The sequence below is a fragment of the Hemitrygon akajei genome, chromosome 3 (genome assembly GCF_048418815.1).
Source record: "Hemitrygon akajei chromosome 3, sHemAka1.3, whole genome shotgun sequence".
Lineage (NCBI taxonomy): Eukaryota > Metazoa > Chordata > Chondrichthyes > Myliobatiformes > Dasyatidae > Hemitrygon > Hemitrygon akajei.
In genome coordinates, this window is record NC_133126.1 from 137,723,591 (window position 1) to 137,737,877 (window position 14,287).

The 14,287-nt window shown below is 39.4% G+C and overlaps 1 protein-coding gene across 1 annotated transcript in view; it reads left to right on the plus strand.

The window, feature by feature from the left end:
• The first annotated feature begins 438 nt into the window (after positions 1-438).
• Positions 439-14,287, plus strand: part of copb2 (COPI coat complex subunit beta 2) — a 37,749-nt gene continuing 23,900 nt past the window's right edge. The window contains exons 1-8 of the mRNA XM_073040915.1: positions 439-572; positions 6,256-6,393; positions 10,161-10,247; positions 11,177-11,303; positions 11,433-11,581; positions 11,816-11,962; positions 12,393-12,492; positions 13,479-13,621. Coding sequence (XP_072897016.1) covers positions 570-572; positions 6,256-6,393; positions 10,161-10,247; positions 11,177-11,303; positions 11,433-11,581; positions 11,816-11,962; positions 12,393-12,492; positions 13,479-13,621 — 894 coding nt within the window. The 5' untranslated portion in view covers positions 439-569. The remainder of the gene's footprint in view (positions 573-6,255; positions 6,394-10,160; positions 10,248-11,176; positions 11,304-11,432; positions 11,582-11,815; positions 11,963-12,392; positions 12,493-13,478; positions 13,622-14,287) is intronic.

The window sequence follows — 14,287 nt, forward strand, 5'->3', positions numbered from 1 at the left end:
TGGTCCTGTGTCTGCACTGTAGGGTTCTCGTCTGCAGGTGGCGCTCTGGACGCAGTCTGGAGAAGACTATGGAGTAAGTAAGCGATAGTCAAAGGAGTACCTGGAGAGGCTGATCTTGAGCGCAGTGCTCAGAACCCTGCTGCCCCTTCACTGTGAGACTTATGTCCGGAAACAGCTTTTGCCCATACTGTAGCGTACTTTGTCCCCTCAAAGCGGGAGTGTTTCTGGAGAGTGCGCTACTGCTGCATTGTCAGCACTGAGTCTGCAGAGGGGGCATTTTGCGGAGTGTGCGCTATTCTGCTGCACAGTGAGCGCCACGCCTGCAGAGGGCGATGTCCCTGGAGGGGCGCTTCTTCTCCTCCGTGAGCTCCGCACCTGCAGAGGGGGGGGGGGGTGGGGGGTGTTTCTGGAGAGGGCTCTGCGCCGGCAGGAGGCAGTATGTCTGGAGTTCCTGCCCAGGGCAACTCTCGCGAGTTTGCCGAAGTCTCGCTTTTCGTGGCAGAGGAGGAAGCTCCACGTCAGAGACCAAGCGAGTGAGCGGACTGCCCGGCCTCTGAGCAGCCGAGGACATGGTGAGTTTGCGGCGGTGCGCGATGTTGTTGCTGTGAAGGTGAGCCGGGTGCTGGAGTGTCTGCAGCCCGAGCTGTGCCTGGGGTTCCGGGCTGGCCCCTTGGCTCCCGGCTTGTCCACTGGGGCCTGTGCTTACAGAGGTTTTGGGTGGCATCTGAAGTCTAAATGCCGGAGCTTTTTGATTATCCCTGAGATCAAAATATTGAGTCAATGATCATCAGTTCTTTTATTTTACATTAAACGGCCTTCAGCGGAGCAACAGGCTGTTAGAATCTTGATCCGTGTTGCCAAGAGGTCTGAAACGCAGCAGAGTTCCCTTACATGTCCTTTGTGAAGCTACTTTCAGTGTGAAATTTAAGTACTCATTTATGGCCTGTAAATATTCAGGTTCGTGCTATAAGTTGGTATTATGAAGTGATCTGTGTACTTAACCATGTTGCTTATTACTAAATGCTACGACTGATGTGGATGTGCAGTTACCTGATGCATGATATTTTACTTTGTGTCAGTACTCTGCCCTTTGTTAAGTTTCTTTATAAAGGTGTGATACTTCTATGGAAAACAAGCAAGTATGTTTGCTGTTTGCCGTTGAGTTCCTCCAGTACTTTGCATTGGTTGTGTTTATGCTTGATAGATGTTGCCTGAGATGCTGCTGTTTATATTGACTAACCAGGGCTGTCAGTAGTTGTTCCAGGCAAGAACGTGTGAACCTTACAGCATTACTGTAACTGGTGCTCCTGATGTCGCCTCATTATATTGGTGAGGCCAGATACACATTCGGTCTCCACTTCACTGACCATCTTGTGCCAAGTGTCTTCTAAGATCTTGCCGTGGCCAGTTTTTAAATTCTATATCCTATTCCCAAACCAACACATTTGTCCACAAATGCAAATTAATGAACCAGCACCTTGTATTCCATCTGGTGGCATGACATCGACTTCTCAAACTTTCAGTAACCATTGCTCCTCTACCCCCATTTTTTCCCCTGGTCCACCTCGTCTTTTATCTCCTTTCCCTTTTCACTTTCCTCCTGATCCATCTGGTCTCCTTTTATACCCTGTTTAAAAAAAACCTGTCACATGACCTCTACTGGCAGGAAAATGACGTCACTCCACCATCACAAGACCACTACCTTAAGGCCAGTATAGCTTCAACACCACTGTCACGTGAGAAGTACAAGATACCCACGGTACGTAACATCAGTCATTCCCCTCCCTTATCTACACCTGCCTATCATCCTCACCTCCCTGGGTCCACCTATCACCTGTCAACTCTTGCTTCACCCCTCCTCTTTCGTTTAGTTCAAACAGTCCATTTCCCTCCATAGATGTTGCAGTACCCTGAGTCGTTGAATTCCTCCTGTACTTTGCATTGATTGTGTTTATGCGTGACAGATGTTGCCTCAGCTGCTGGATGTTTTCACTATTCTCTGTTATTGCATTTATGTAGAATCTCTCTCAAACTTTGCTTGTTTCAAACAAATAGTCTTGCAAAATAACAACTGTTCTAACATTTTAAACTTTACCACCATTGGATATGTGCATAATTTTCTGCAAACAGCAGTGAAATAATCCTTTTGTAGTGATGTTGGTTGTGATGATGTATATTGCCAAAACACTAGGGAAACTTGATGAAAAATTAGTGCAATAAGACCAGATGTCATAAGTCACAAGAGTAGAATTAGGCCATTCAGCCCATCGAGTCTGCTCTTCCATTCAATCATGGCTGGTTTATTGTTCCTCTCAACTCCATTCTCTTGTCTTTTCCCTTTTTGATGCCCTTACTGATCAAGAATTTATCAACCTCCTCTTAACGATACCCAAAGAATTTGCCTCCCCAACCTTCTGTACAATGAGTTCCACAGATTTACCGGCCTCTAGCCGAAGAAAAATTCCTCCTCATCTATGTTCTGTGGGGATGTCTTTGTATTCTGAGGGTGTGACCTCAGGTCGTTAACTCTCCTTTTCACCTCCACTCTTTAGCCCTTTTTCACTTTTCAGTTGTTTCAGTGAGATCCCAACAGGTACAGGCCCCAAACTGAATATTTCACAAACAGTTAAGGGGAGTGAACGGGCTGCAGCTACACTGAGGGCTGGAAACCATGTTTATGCTGGCGATGCAGCAACTAAATGATCAAACTAGTAATCTGACAGACCCAGGCTCAAGTCCCACCATTGCTGCTGTGGAATATATATTCAATTTTTGCTATAACCTATCCCAGCAGTTGATTCTTCAATACCCCCTGAAGTGATCTCTCAAACATGCTCTGACTGCTATGGAATAAGAGAATAATCCTGCATGCAGCACTTGGCGTGGTTCTGGGGACTGAATTCAGTCACGGCAAAATCACTTGTAACCTCTAAGTTCTGGCAAAGATTTCCTCAAATATTTGTCTTAAGTTGGGATAGCGGTCAGACAAGCTTCAGCCAAGTGCAGTCTAACTCACAGGATCACACTTTATAGTTAATGTGCCAAACTCCTGAGTCTGTCTCGTACTGGCAGGGCTGACATTCATGTGGTGACTACACAGTGGTAATACAGGCCGGGCGGAGTAGATAGACCCTTCAATGTTGACTCCAGACCTCCCAACTCCCCCACTAATCTGTCAGTCCTCTCTCAGTGGAATATTATCTTGACATGGAAATACATAATTATTTCTTTATCATTGCTGAATCTAAATCCCAGAACTCTCTGCACTAGAGTACTGTGGGAATACCCTCACCAGTAGGATGGAAGTGGATTAAGAAGTTACCTTACCATCACCATCTCAAGGGCATTTAAGGCTACGCAATAAATGGTGGCTTTACCAGCAACAACATCACGAAAAATTAACAGATTTAAAAAATGTTGGCTGACTGCAGCATACACATCAGAACCATGAGGCTCTGACTTTGTTTACTTAAGGAGACAAAGTTGACAATTGCAGCAGATAGTCGTAGAAAACTACAGTATAGAAACAGCCCTTTGGCCCATCTAATCTGTACCAAAACATTTTTAACCTACCTACTCCCACCAACTGGCACCAGGACATAGCCCCCCCCCCCCCATACCTCTACTATCCCTGTACCTATCCAAGCTTAGCTTAAACATTGAAAACAAGCTCCCACGGATCACTTGAACTGGTAGCTCACGACCCTCTGAGTGAAGAAGTTTCCCCTCCCATTCCCTTTTAAACTTTCACCCTTAACCCATGAGGTCTGGTTGTAGTCCCATCCACCCAACCTCAGGTGGAAAAAGCCTGCTTGCATTTACCCGATTGATACCCTAGTAATTTTGTATACCTCTATCAAATCTCCTAACCTATTCAATCTTTCCTTGTAACTCAGCTCCTCGAGATCCAGCAATATCTTTGTAAATTTTCTCTGTACTCTTTCACCCTTGTTTACATCTTTCCTGCAGGTAGGTGACCAAAACTGCACACAATACTCCAAATTAAGCCTCAAAGTTCAAAGCATTTTATTATCAAAGCATGTATAAATTTTACAACCTTGAGATTTGTCTGCTTGGAGACAGTCACAAAACAAGAAACCGAAAAAAACCCATTTAAAAATGTCCCAATAAACACCCTATGTGCCGAGAGAAAAAAATAAAACACACCACGGAAACAATAAAAGCAAGAAACAACATTCAGAACGAAAGGCCCATGGCCTCAGCCTTTGTTCAACACCCAGCAGAGCAAATCATCACCAGGCTCACAGACAGAATGCTCGGAGCAGGCTCACAGTGTCAGTATCAATGCCGCGAAGAGCAGAGTAAATGTCACAGCAGTAAGCAGAACCACTCCGACCTTCACCCCCGGTACTGAGACATCCTGCTTTTTCAATCCATCTGGCCTGGTATTTAAATTGTCCAAAATTTCCATTCCAAATCTTCATCGGGTTGTTTCCAACACCGGGACTCAGGCCTTGCTACGTCAACATGCTCTGGGCCTGGACCATGCTGCCTGTTCCAGACCATACCCGACCTTTTCAAGTTGACCTAGTGCTCAGACCTCGCCTTTGATTTTGGTGGATGCACTCTGAATCTTCTCCACTCCGGTTTCTCTCCGCTTCACAATTCAGTCTTGACCATGTCTCCCTCCCACTCTGGCCACTTTTCCTTGAAAATGCCTCGACCACCAATGTTGTATACAACTTCAACGTAGCATAAACGTAAAGATCTTCTGTACTTTGATTCTCCGCTGCCTTTGTCTTCAAACTAGTTACATTACCTGCATGTTATGTAGGTGATTAAATCTCCTAATGGAATAGAGTAAAATGCTTGTGTTTGTTTTAGTGGTGTCCAGGGAAGTGTAGCACCTCTGGTGAAGGGGGCTTGCCCAATCTGGGGCAGCTCCCTCACTTTTGCTCCCCACCAGATGCTAAGCCCTCACCTGTTCATTCAAGTAGCGGCCACACCCCGGTACACCATTTCAACTGGTGAACTAAACCAAGTGAGGGTAGTCGGCACCGTCATACCCTGGTGAGATCGGAAAGTTCCTGTGCTAGCAGCGAAATCAGCTCCAGTGGACCTGCCGAGGGACATCTGCGGTGACATCCAACTGCTAGGAAGGTGAGACTGCAAGATTCCGTGGAGTGAAGGGCATGAAGTCAACGTGGTCATCCACTGCGACCAAGGAAGATCCCAGTTTGTGATATGCTTGACCACTGAACCTGGGCTTCTGCGGTGCAGAGAGTGGAACTGTCTCAGTGCAAAGCCCTTTTTCACTTTTAAAAACTGTCCTGCACGGGTTTCCTGTTATCATTGGATGCAATGGATAACTACTGTATTAACTAAAGCCTGTTCCTGCACAGAGCTTTATTTTAGCTAATGGAAGCCCAAACAGCTATGGGGTTGAATGCCAAACAAGAAAAAATCTGCAGATGCTGGAAATCCAAACAACACACAAAATGCTAGAGGAACTCAGCAGGCCGGGCAGCATCTATGGAAAAAAGTACAGCTGACATTTCGGGCTGTGAGACCCTGCTGAAGGACCTCATAGAAAACTGGTTGCTGGAGCCCTGAGCAGCCAAGCTTGGCCTGCAGGAACGTGGAACATTTTTTAATTGCAATCTTTTATCACTTTCATTGCTTTTAAGGTGGAGGGAGTATTTTGGAAATCTCAAAGATAGGGATGCAGGTTTGTTGATAAGCCAACCAAAGTGGGCATGAATGAACATGGAGTTGTCTACAAGAAAAGGGTGACCTCGTGGCCAGTCCAAGATAGCAAAGTGGATGCAAGGGTAATTCCAGTATAACGTGACAGTCAAGGCTAGGATTGATTTGACCTAATGTTATTGTAACATTATTTTATTTTACACCTTATTTGCTTTTTGTGCAAGATTACTCATTCACCTATTTTCCACGTGAACTGTATTAATTAGGCTATTAAATCTTCCAGTGCCCATAGGTACTAATAAACTACTGAAAGACTGATACTGGACTTGTTTATCATTCAGAATGTGCACATACCCAGGGTAAATGAGTTATAAGACTAAAGACTGAATTAAGTTTTGTAGGTGAGTTTAATATATAGTTGCATAAATTAAACAATTCTCATAAACTTCATTAATTGGAATTATTTTTATGAATTTCAGATGCTGGAGAGTAATTTGTCTCGTGGTTACTTTTGCCTTGTGCGTTTAAAAAAAAAACTGCCTACAAACTCTGCTTTGGCATAATATTACTTTATCTTTGTTTTTACAGCCTCTGAGACTGGACATCAAGCGAAAGCTGACCGCTCGGTCTGACCGAGTGAAAAGTGTGGATTTGCACCCAGCTGAGCCATGGATGCTGGCCAGTCTCTACAATGGCAGTGTCTGCGTGTGGAACCATGAATCCCAGGTAGGGAGTTTTTATCCTCTTTCTGGTGAATGGTTTAATTGTTCCAGAGTGTTAAATACCGTATTTCTTTTATGTCTCATTAATTGGAAGTTCAAGGTGTATTTATGATGAAAGTACATGTATGTCACTATATACAATCCTGAGATTCTTCCATAATTAAATAATAACCATCACAGAAAGACCGCACCAACTTGGGTGTTCAACCAGTGTGCAAAAGACAACAAACTGTACAAGTACAAAAAGGAAGTAATAATAATAAATAAGCAATAAATATCGAGAACATGAGATGAAGAGTCATTTTAAGGTGAGTTATAAATGTAATAACAACATCTAGGTTTCTGTGTGTACAATGCCTATTAAAAGTATTCATTCCCCTTTTTTCATGTTTTATTGTTTTACAACATGGAATTATAGTGGATTTCATTTGGCTTTTTTTGACTGATCACCAGAGAAAGATTTTTACATCAAAGTGAAAACAGATCTCTACAAAGTGATCTAAATTAAATCTACAAATATAAAACTAAAAAATATTAGATATTTGATTGCACAAATATTCACCCCATTCAAGTCAGTACTTGGTTAATGTACCTTTGGCTACAATTATAGCCTTGACTCTGTGTGGATAGGACTCCCATCAGCTTTGCACATCTGGACACTGCAATTTTTTCCCATTCTTCTTTACGAAACTGCTCAATGTCTGTCAGATTGCACAGGGATCGTGAGTGAATAGCCCTTTTCAGGTCCTCCCACAGCTTCTTAATTGTGTTGAGGTCTGGATTCTGACTTGGCCACTCCAGAACATTAACTTTGTTGTTTTTAAGCCATACCTGTGTAGCGTTGGAGATCATTGTCTTGCAGGAAAACAAATCTCCCAATTCACAGTTCTCTTGCAGACTACATCAGGTTTTCTTCCCTGTATTTTGCTGCATTCATTTTATCCTCTGTCTTCCCAAGCCTTCCAAGGCCTGATGCAGTGAAGCATCCCCAGAATGTGATGCAGCCACCACCAAGCTTCACAGGAGGGATGGTGTGTTTTCTATGTTTGGCTTACCCCAAACATTGCATTTAGTGTGATGGCCAAAAAGGTCAACTTTGATTTCATCAGACCGTAGAATCTTCTTCCTACTGATTTCACGTGAGGCTGTCTCTTTACCACCCTCCCATAGAGCTGTGGGAGCCCGAAGCACCCGGGCAACAGTTGTATGCGTGGTCTCTTCCCATCACTGCCACGCTCTTGTTGGTCTCCCTCAATAGTCCCCTTTTTGCATGCTCACTCAGTTTTTGAGGAGAGCCTGCTCTTTGCAGATTTACAGCTGTATCATGTTGTTTCCATTTCTTGATGATTGACTTATCTATACTCCAAACGCTATTCAGTAACTTGGAAATTTTCTTCTATCCATCTCCTGACTTGTGCTTTTCAAATACATGGAGTAGTTTTTGAATCACCAGCGGTTGGACCTTCCAGATGCAGGTGTATTTTTACTATAATCAATTGAAACACCCTGACTGCATGCAGGTGATCTCCACTTAACTAATTATGTGACTTCTAAACCCATTGTTTTTACCAGTGATGATTTGGTGTGTCATATTAAAGGGAGTGAATACTTAAGCAATCAATTATTTTGTGTTTCATATTTACAGTTTATTTAATCACTTTGTAGAGATCTGTTTTCACTTTGACATAAAAGTCTTTTTCGGTTGATCAATGTTAAAAGAAGCCAAATGAAAATGCTAAGTTGCTTTCAATCATTCATTGTATCTCCATAAAATATATATATATCTGTGTTTGTGTGTAGACACACGCACACACACACTCTTTTATTATATGCTTCCGGCCAGCGGATGTGGGTTTGGTTGCAGGATTTAAGAGAAGTTTGGATAAGTACCGTAGATTCCGTACTACAGAGCGCACCTGATTAAAATCCGCAGGCTCTAATTTTAGAAAGAAAATCAATTTTGTACTTGTACAAGCCGCACCGGATTTTAAGCCGCAGGTGTCCCACTTTGTAATATGAGATATTTACACAGAAAGATATTACACGTGAGGATTTTTTAACTTTTAATTAAATCAGTATGGTAACATAAACAAATACATATTGCAAATGCTTTTTTTTGAACCGTGCCTGTAACATGGCTACTTTTAAATATACATACGTATCGGTAACACACAAATTACGTTGCGTATACTTTTTTACTGAACAGTGCACGAACAACATTCCAATATCTCCTAACGACTGGTAAAAAAATATATACTGCAGCCTACCAGGAAAAGTTATTGATCGCCTTTAATTTAAAAGCAGCGTTCTCGCGCGGGTCTAATGCCGCTCGCCCCCACCTTCCCGTTTATCGCAAACCGGTATTTCCCACAAGATGCGGCGAAACCGGATGTGACGTCATAGCATCCCGGGATGTAGTACAGAAAACAAATATAGTTAAAACACTTCTAACTTTAACTAGAAAATACTAACAAATGAATTACTAAGCGAAAATATTATAAACTAAATAACTGCCATAAAGGCAGCACAATGCTTTTCTTCGAGTGTTTTCCATGTTGATGAGGGTGAGTACAAATGACTGATTTACAATAATTTAATTGTGAAAGTGCGCTTGATTTATCGTACAATTTCATTGGACCTCTGTGAACTACTCATCAATTTTATTGGTCTACTGTTACGAGGCAAAATGTTTTTGGCGGCATGAAAAAAAATCATGCATTAGCCGCACCGTAGTAAAGGCCGCAGTGTTCAAAGCTGTTCAAAGCGTGGGAAAAAAGTAGCGGCTTATAATCCGGCATCTACGGTACATGGATGGGAGTCGTATGAAGGGAGATGGTCCCGGTGTGGGTCCATGGGTCTTGGTAGAATAACAGTTAAACATGGATTAGTTTGACCAAAGGGCTTATATCTGTGCCGTAATGCTCTATGACTCCATATGGGTTATCATTCCCCTGTTACGCATTTTGAAAAATTTCATGGTTTTAGTTCCTGATATTCCAACTTAATTTTATCTGTATGTTCGAATCTTTGTCACACCTTGTAAAGGGTTAAAAGTATTAGCAAATAAATTATACTTTTTCTCTTGTTGTTCTGCCTATTGGAATTATTTAGTCAGATTGACAGTTCATCTATTGTGATAGAAGCATTGTTGGAATCAAGACATTTCTTCAAATGAAGTTCTCATGCTGGAATAAGTGTAATGTGGTCACAGATCGAATCTCTTCTACATTTTTAGAATCTTTTTCCTTCATTTTACCTTCCTCCTCTCCAAAAACAAATCTCCTTTTGTGGAAAAAGACTGAGCTTTATCCTTTTAAAGCTCTTATAGATGTTTTATGTGCAACTTTTATATTGAAGTTTTAGAATTAACTTTAAGCTTTAATAATGAATCAGTGAATTCTTAAATATTCTGGAAGTAACAGGTACTTAGATGAATATGATACTTGTGAGACTTGTATCCCATCTCTGATGGAATCCCGTGTTATCATGAGTGCAGAAGAATACTGCAAGGTATTTTAATTCTCTAGAAATGTTAGTCAAATTAAATAAGTTTCACTTGAAAGTTCATGTATAAATAATTCCATCTCATGAATCTACAGAATTATCTTCTGATTTACTCTGATAGTGTGGTACAGAATTTTTATAATGCAATTGAACGTTATGCATACAGTCTTATTGAAGCAAATGGACAACTATTAACATTTATCAATGAAAGTAAGTTTTAGATAGTTCATCTTTACATTTTTGTACTACCTGTGTGTATTTTTCCAGACTCTGGTGAAGACATTTGAGGTGTGTGATCTGCCTGTAAGAGCTTCCAAATTTGTTGCCCGTAAGAACTGGGTCATCACTGGAGCTGTAAGTATCTGTAATTGTGACTGTCATAATCTGCTATATAATTATGGTTCTAACAAGGATGTGAATGAATTCTAGTGCTATGGAGCAATATGGATCTTTGTTGAGCTAATGAACATGTTTCCCTCTCAATATCCAGAGAGAGGAAAATTAGAAATGATAATAAGTGTTGTTTAGACTTATGATCTGACCTGGCTTTGCTCAGACAGCATTTGGTTGTCTGCAGTTGCTAAGAAAACCCAGGAATGTTTGTCCCTGAAGAAAACAGTTGCTAAGGATTTTTTTTTGCATGGTAATACCTTTATTGCATTTTTTTTTTGCATTATAACACCTCATGCTGCAGGTGTGATTATTAGTGAATCAAAGATATGTCTAGAGTTGGTGAGAATATCAAATAGAGTATGGTAGGCTTACTGTGAAAGAGCAGGAACAAATGGAATTTCATTTGAGGTAATGAAGTGAATTGAGTTGTGATTTTATAGATTTGGATGGATGTGCATACTTTTGAGTTTAATTAGGAAATTGAAATGTATTATCTAGTTATTGTGGTTTGTAACTATTGTAAATATGGACTTTAGAATTATGAGCAAAAAAATAACATCTGGAAGTAAGTCTTGAAATTCCTCCCAAAGACAGATTTATATAGTATTTAAAGATCAACGTGTAATCATCTTGTTGGAAAAGTTGATCTTCTGTTACACATTGCAATTTATGTGATCACTGGTCTGCCCCTCTGGGGTAGAGGAAAAAAGATAAAAGTAATGCTTCTGGTCTATAGCATTTTTTGTTGGTTAAGCATCTTAATTTTATTCTGAGACCAGTGATCATAAGCCTGCAAATCTTAAAATTTCAGCAATTTTTAAAAACAAATAAAGCCCAACTTGGAAGAAGCGAATAATTTTTGTTTTGGAATTTGTTCTCTTATAATTTAGGATGACATGCAAATCCGAGTTTTCAACTACAACACACTGGAGCGGGTTCACATGTTTGAAGCTCATTCAGATTACATCCGTTGCATTGCTGTTCACCCAACTCAACCATATATTTTGACCAGCAGTGGTAAGTGTTCATTATTTAAATTTTACACTGGAGAGTAGAATTTTTTTTTTCTCTGAAGACTTATTTCAGTGGGAATGTAGCTAAATTTTTGAAATGGTTCCAAAGATTTACTAATGTATTCTTTCTTAGATGACATGCTGATCAAGTTGTGGGATTGGGAGAAGAAATGGTCCTGCAGCCAAGTATTTGAAGGACACACCCATTATGTTATGCAGATTGTTATCAATCCAAAGGATAACAACCAGTTTGCAAGTGCATCTTTAGATAGGACAATTAAGGTATGTGAACACACTTTGGAAAGAAGAACTGGGAAACCTTTCATGCTGTAGTTAAAATTGTGGAGGATAAAGGGGTATCCAACTAACACATTGAAAATAATAAATGTTGATCTTGTAGCCTAATATGTGGAGGTAATCATATTACATTGAAGAAATGTCACACAATTTGTTCTGAAATAATTGTAAAGAGTTTTTTTTATCTTTATACAGTAAGTTGTGCTTATATCAATCTAGGTATGGCAGCTTGGTTCATCCTCACCTAATTTCACCTTGGAGGGCCATGAGAAAGGAGTAAACTGCATTGATTACTACAGTGGTGGTGATAAGCCATACTTGATTTCTGGAGCTGATGATCGCCTAGTTAAAATCTGGGATTACCAGGTAAATATAATCAGATTGATGAGCGTTTGATCATGATTATGCATTTTATTTTATTGTAAAACACTATTTTACATCTAATAACCAAAGTATGATTCTACTGAATCATATATACATTGGGAAAGTAAATTGCTTTTGTGGTAACATCCAACTAATGTATTGTTAAGTTTTTCACTTGATCAGGAAGCAAAACCTCTAACCATTTGAATAAGTAACTGATAAAACCACTGAACATTCTACCAAAGCTAGGTAGAGCAATAAAGCACTTTGACTAAAAAGTTCTCAATGTTTTTTGGGGAAAACTGCACATTGTTGATCAGTTTGCATTGATCGATGCAATGCCAAAATCAGAGTTAACATAAATAGTATTTTTAGCCCTGAAATAAACAATAACCATTATAAGTTTTAACTGAACTACGACTGTTGTTCATAGAATAAGACCTGTGTTCAGACGCTGGAAGGTCATGCTCAGAATGTATCTTGTGTCAGCTTCCATCCTGAGCTTCCAATTATCATCACTGGATCTGAGGATGGTGAGTATAATGTTGGTAATTGTAATTAGTACTTACAATGCAACTTATCAATGCCTTGTATAGCTTAGTCTATAGTCAGATATGTAAAAATATATTCTTTGTTTGATAACGAGTCATATTAGTAATGTTCTAATTTGTTCACTATTTCATTTAAATACATCATTTGTTACTCAGTTAAATAGTAGGTCGTCTTTTTTTATGCCTTTTAACTATATCCATGAAACTTCGGCTAACTGGGGCAGCTGCCTAATTGGGCCAAAATGAACTGTTCCCAATCTGCCAATTAACTAGAATCCACAATATTACTGTTTAACATATAAAGAGGAGGAATTAACTGTGATGGAGTATTAATAGGACCATTATCTGATGGTCCAAAGTTCCACTACAATGCCATCAAGATAACAGATTATTGGAGATTTACTACATAAAATAGAATATTTAATTCTTATCCTTCCTTTAAGTGGGCAACCATTTTCAATGGCAAGGAAAGAGGCATGTTCTCTTTAGATTATAATAATAACCTAATGGGCACATGCATCAGATTTTTTCATTGAGAATTTTGATGTTTGTTTTTTTTTGGGAAAGCAAAACAATAAGTAATTTTTGAAAATACTTTCATTGTATTTACCTATTTTATATATTCCAGAAAGGGGAGAAGTTGTTGAAATAACCCTTTATTTGTAGTCATTCAGAAAAGAAATGTGTTGTAAAGCCAGAGAAATGCCTGAGGGAAGGATAATGTTTTCTTTAGCTTACTGAGGCAGCAAATTAGAGTAGCATAATTTTTCTATTGCAGTAATCATTGATGGCATAGTGGAGAAGGCAAGTTTAAAAGAAAACTGAAGGACTGAATTAATTCCTAATAAAAAGATAAAGGGGCTGAATCATGTTTACTTTTTAAAATAGACTTTTGAACGTATAGATTAAATGAACCAAAGGTCTTAAGCTTGAAATAATCATTGGACAATTGCATTTAATTTTTAAAGGTACTGTCCGTATCTGGCATTCTAGTACTTACAGATTAGAGAGTACACTGAATTATGGGATGGAACGAGTCTGGTGTGTGGCAAGTCTGAGGGGTTCCAATAATGTGGCTCTTGGCTATGATGAAGGCAGCATCATCATTAAGGTATGCAAGTTGCACATCTTTACAGCAATAGTCTGCAAACTAGAGTGCAGTTCTTTTACGTGCACCAGTGATTTAGTAGTAATCTGAATGAAGTGATGTTTTTGTAGGATAAAATACTAAACTGATAACAATGTCAAATTAATTAACCTTAAAAGGGCAGTATATATTTACTGTCCCCAGATATATACCAAAAATCATGTGCTTGGAATATCTGATGGATTCACAATGATGTTATCATAGATAGTAGGGTTGTGATTTTCCATTTATTTCTAAAGTTAACAATTAAAAATAGTTTTACATGTAACCACCTATTTCTTTATGCAGCCATTTCATTTGTGTACAGTTTAATAATTATACACTTAGTGATATCTGTGCTCTTCAAAAGGAGAAATGTTGTGAATGTAGCATGTGTTTACTTCTGACTCCCAATGCCTATGTTAAGTATTTTCAATTTGTTAACAGTGCATAATTGAAATTTATAAATAAGTTACTTCAACAAAATGGAATAGCCAACTATGCTGGCCCATTATGAAATTTGTTGATGCAGTTGCCATGTTATTTTATGTTCTGGGTGATTAGCCAAGCAGTGTACTAAATGTGCAGAAGAAAACAAATTGTAAATTTTAAAAAGATCTCATTACTCCACAGATCTTCACTCTTAAGCCA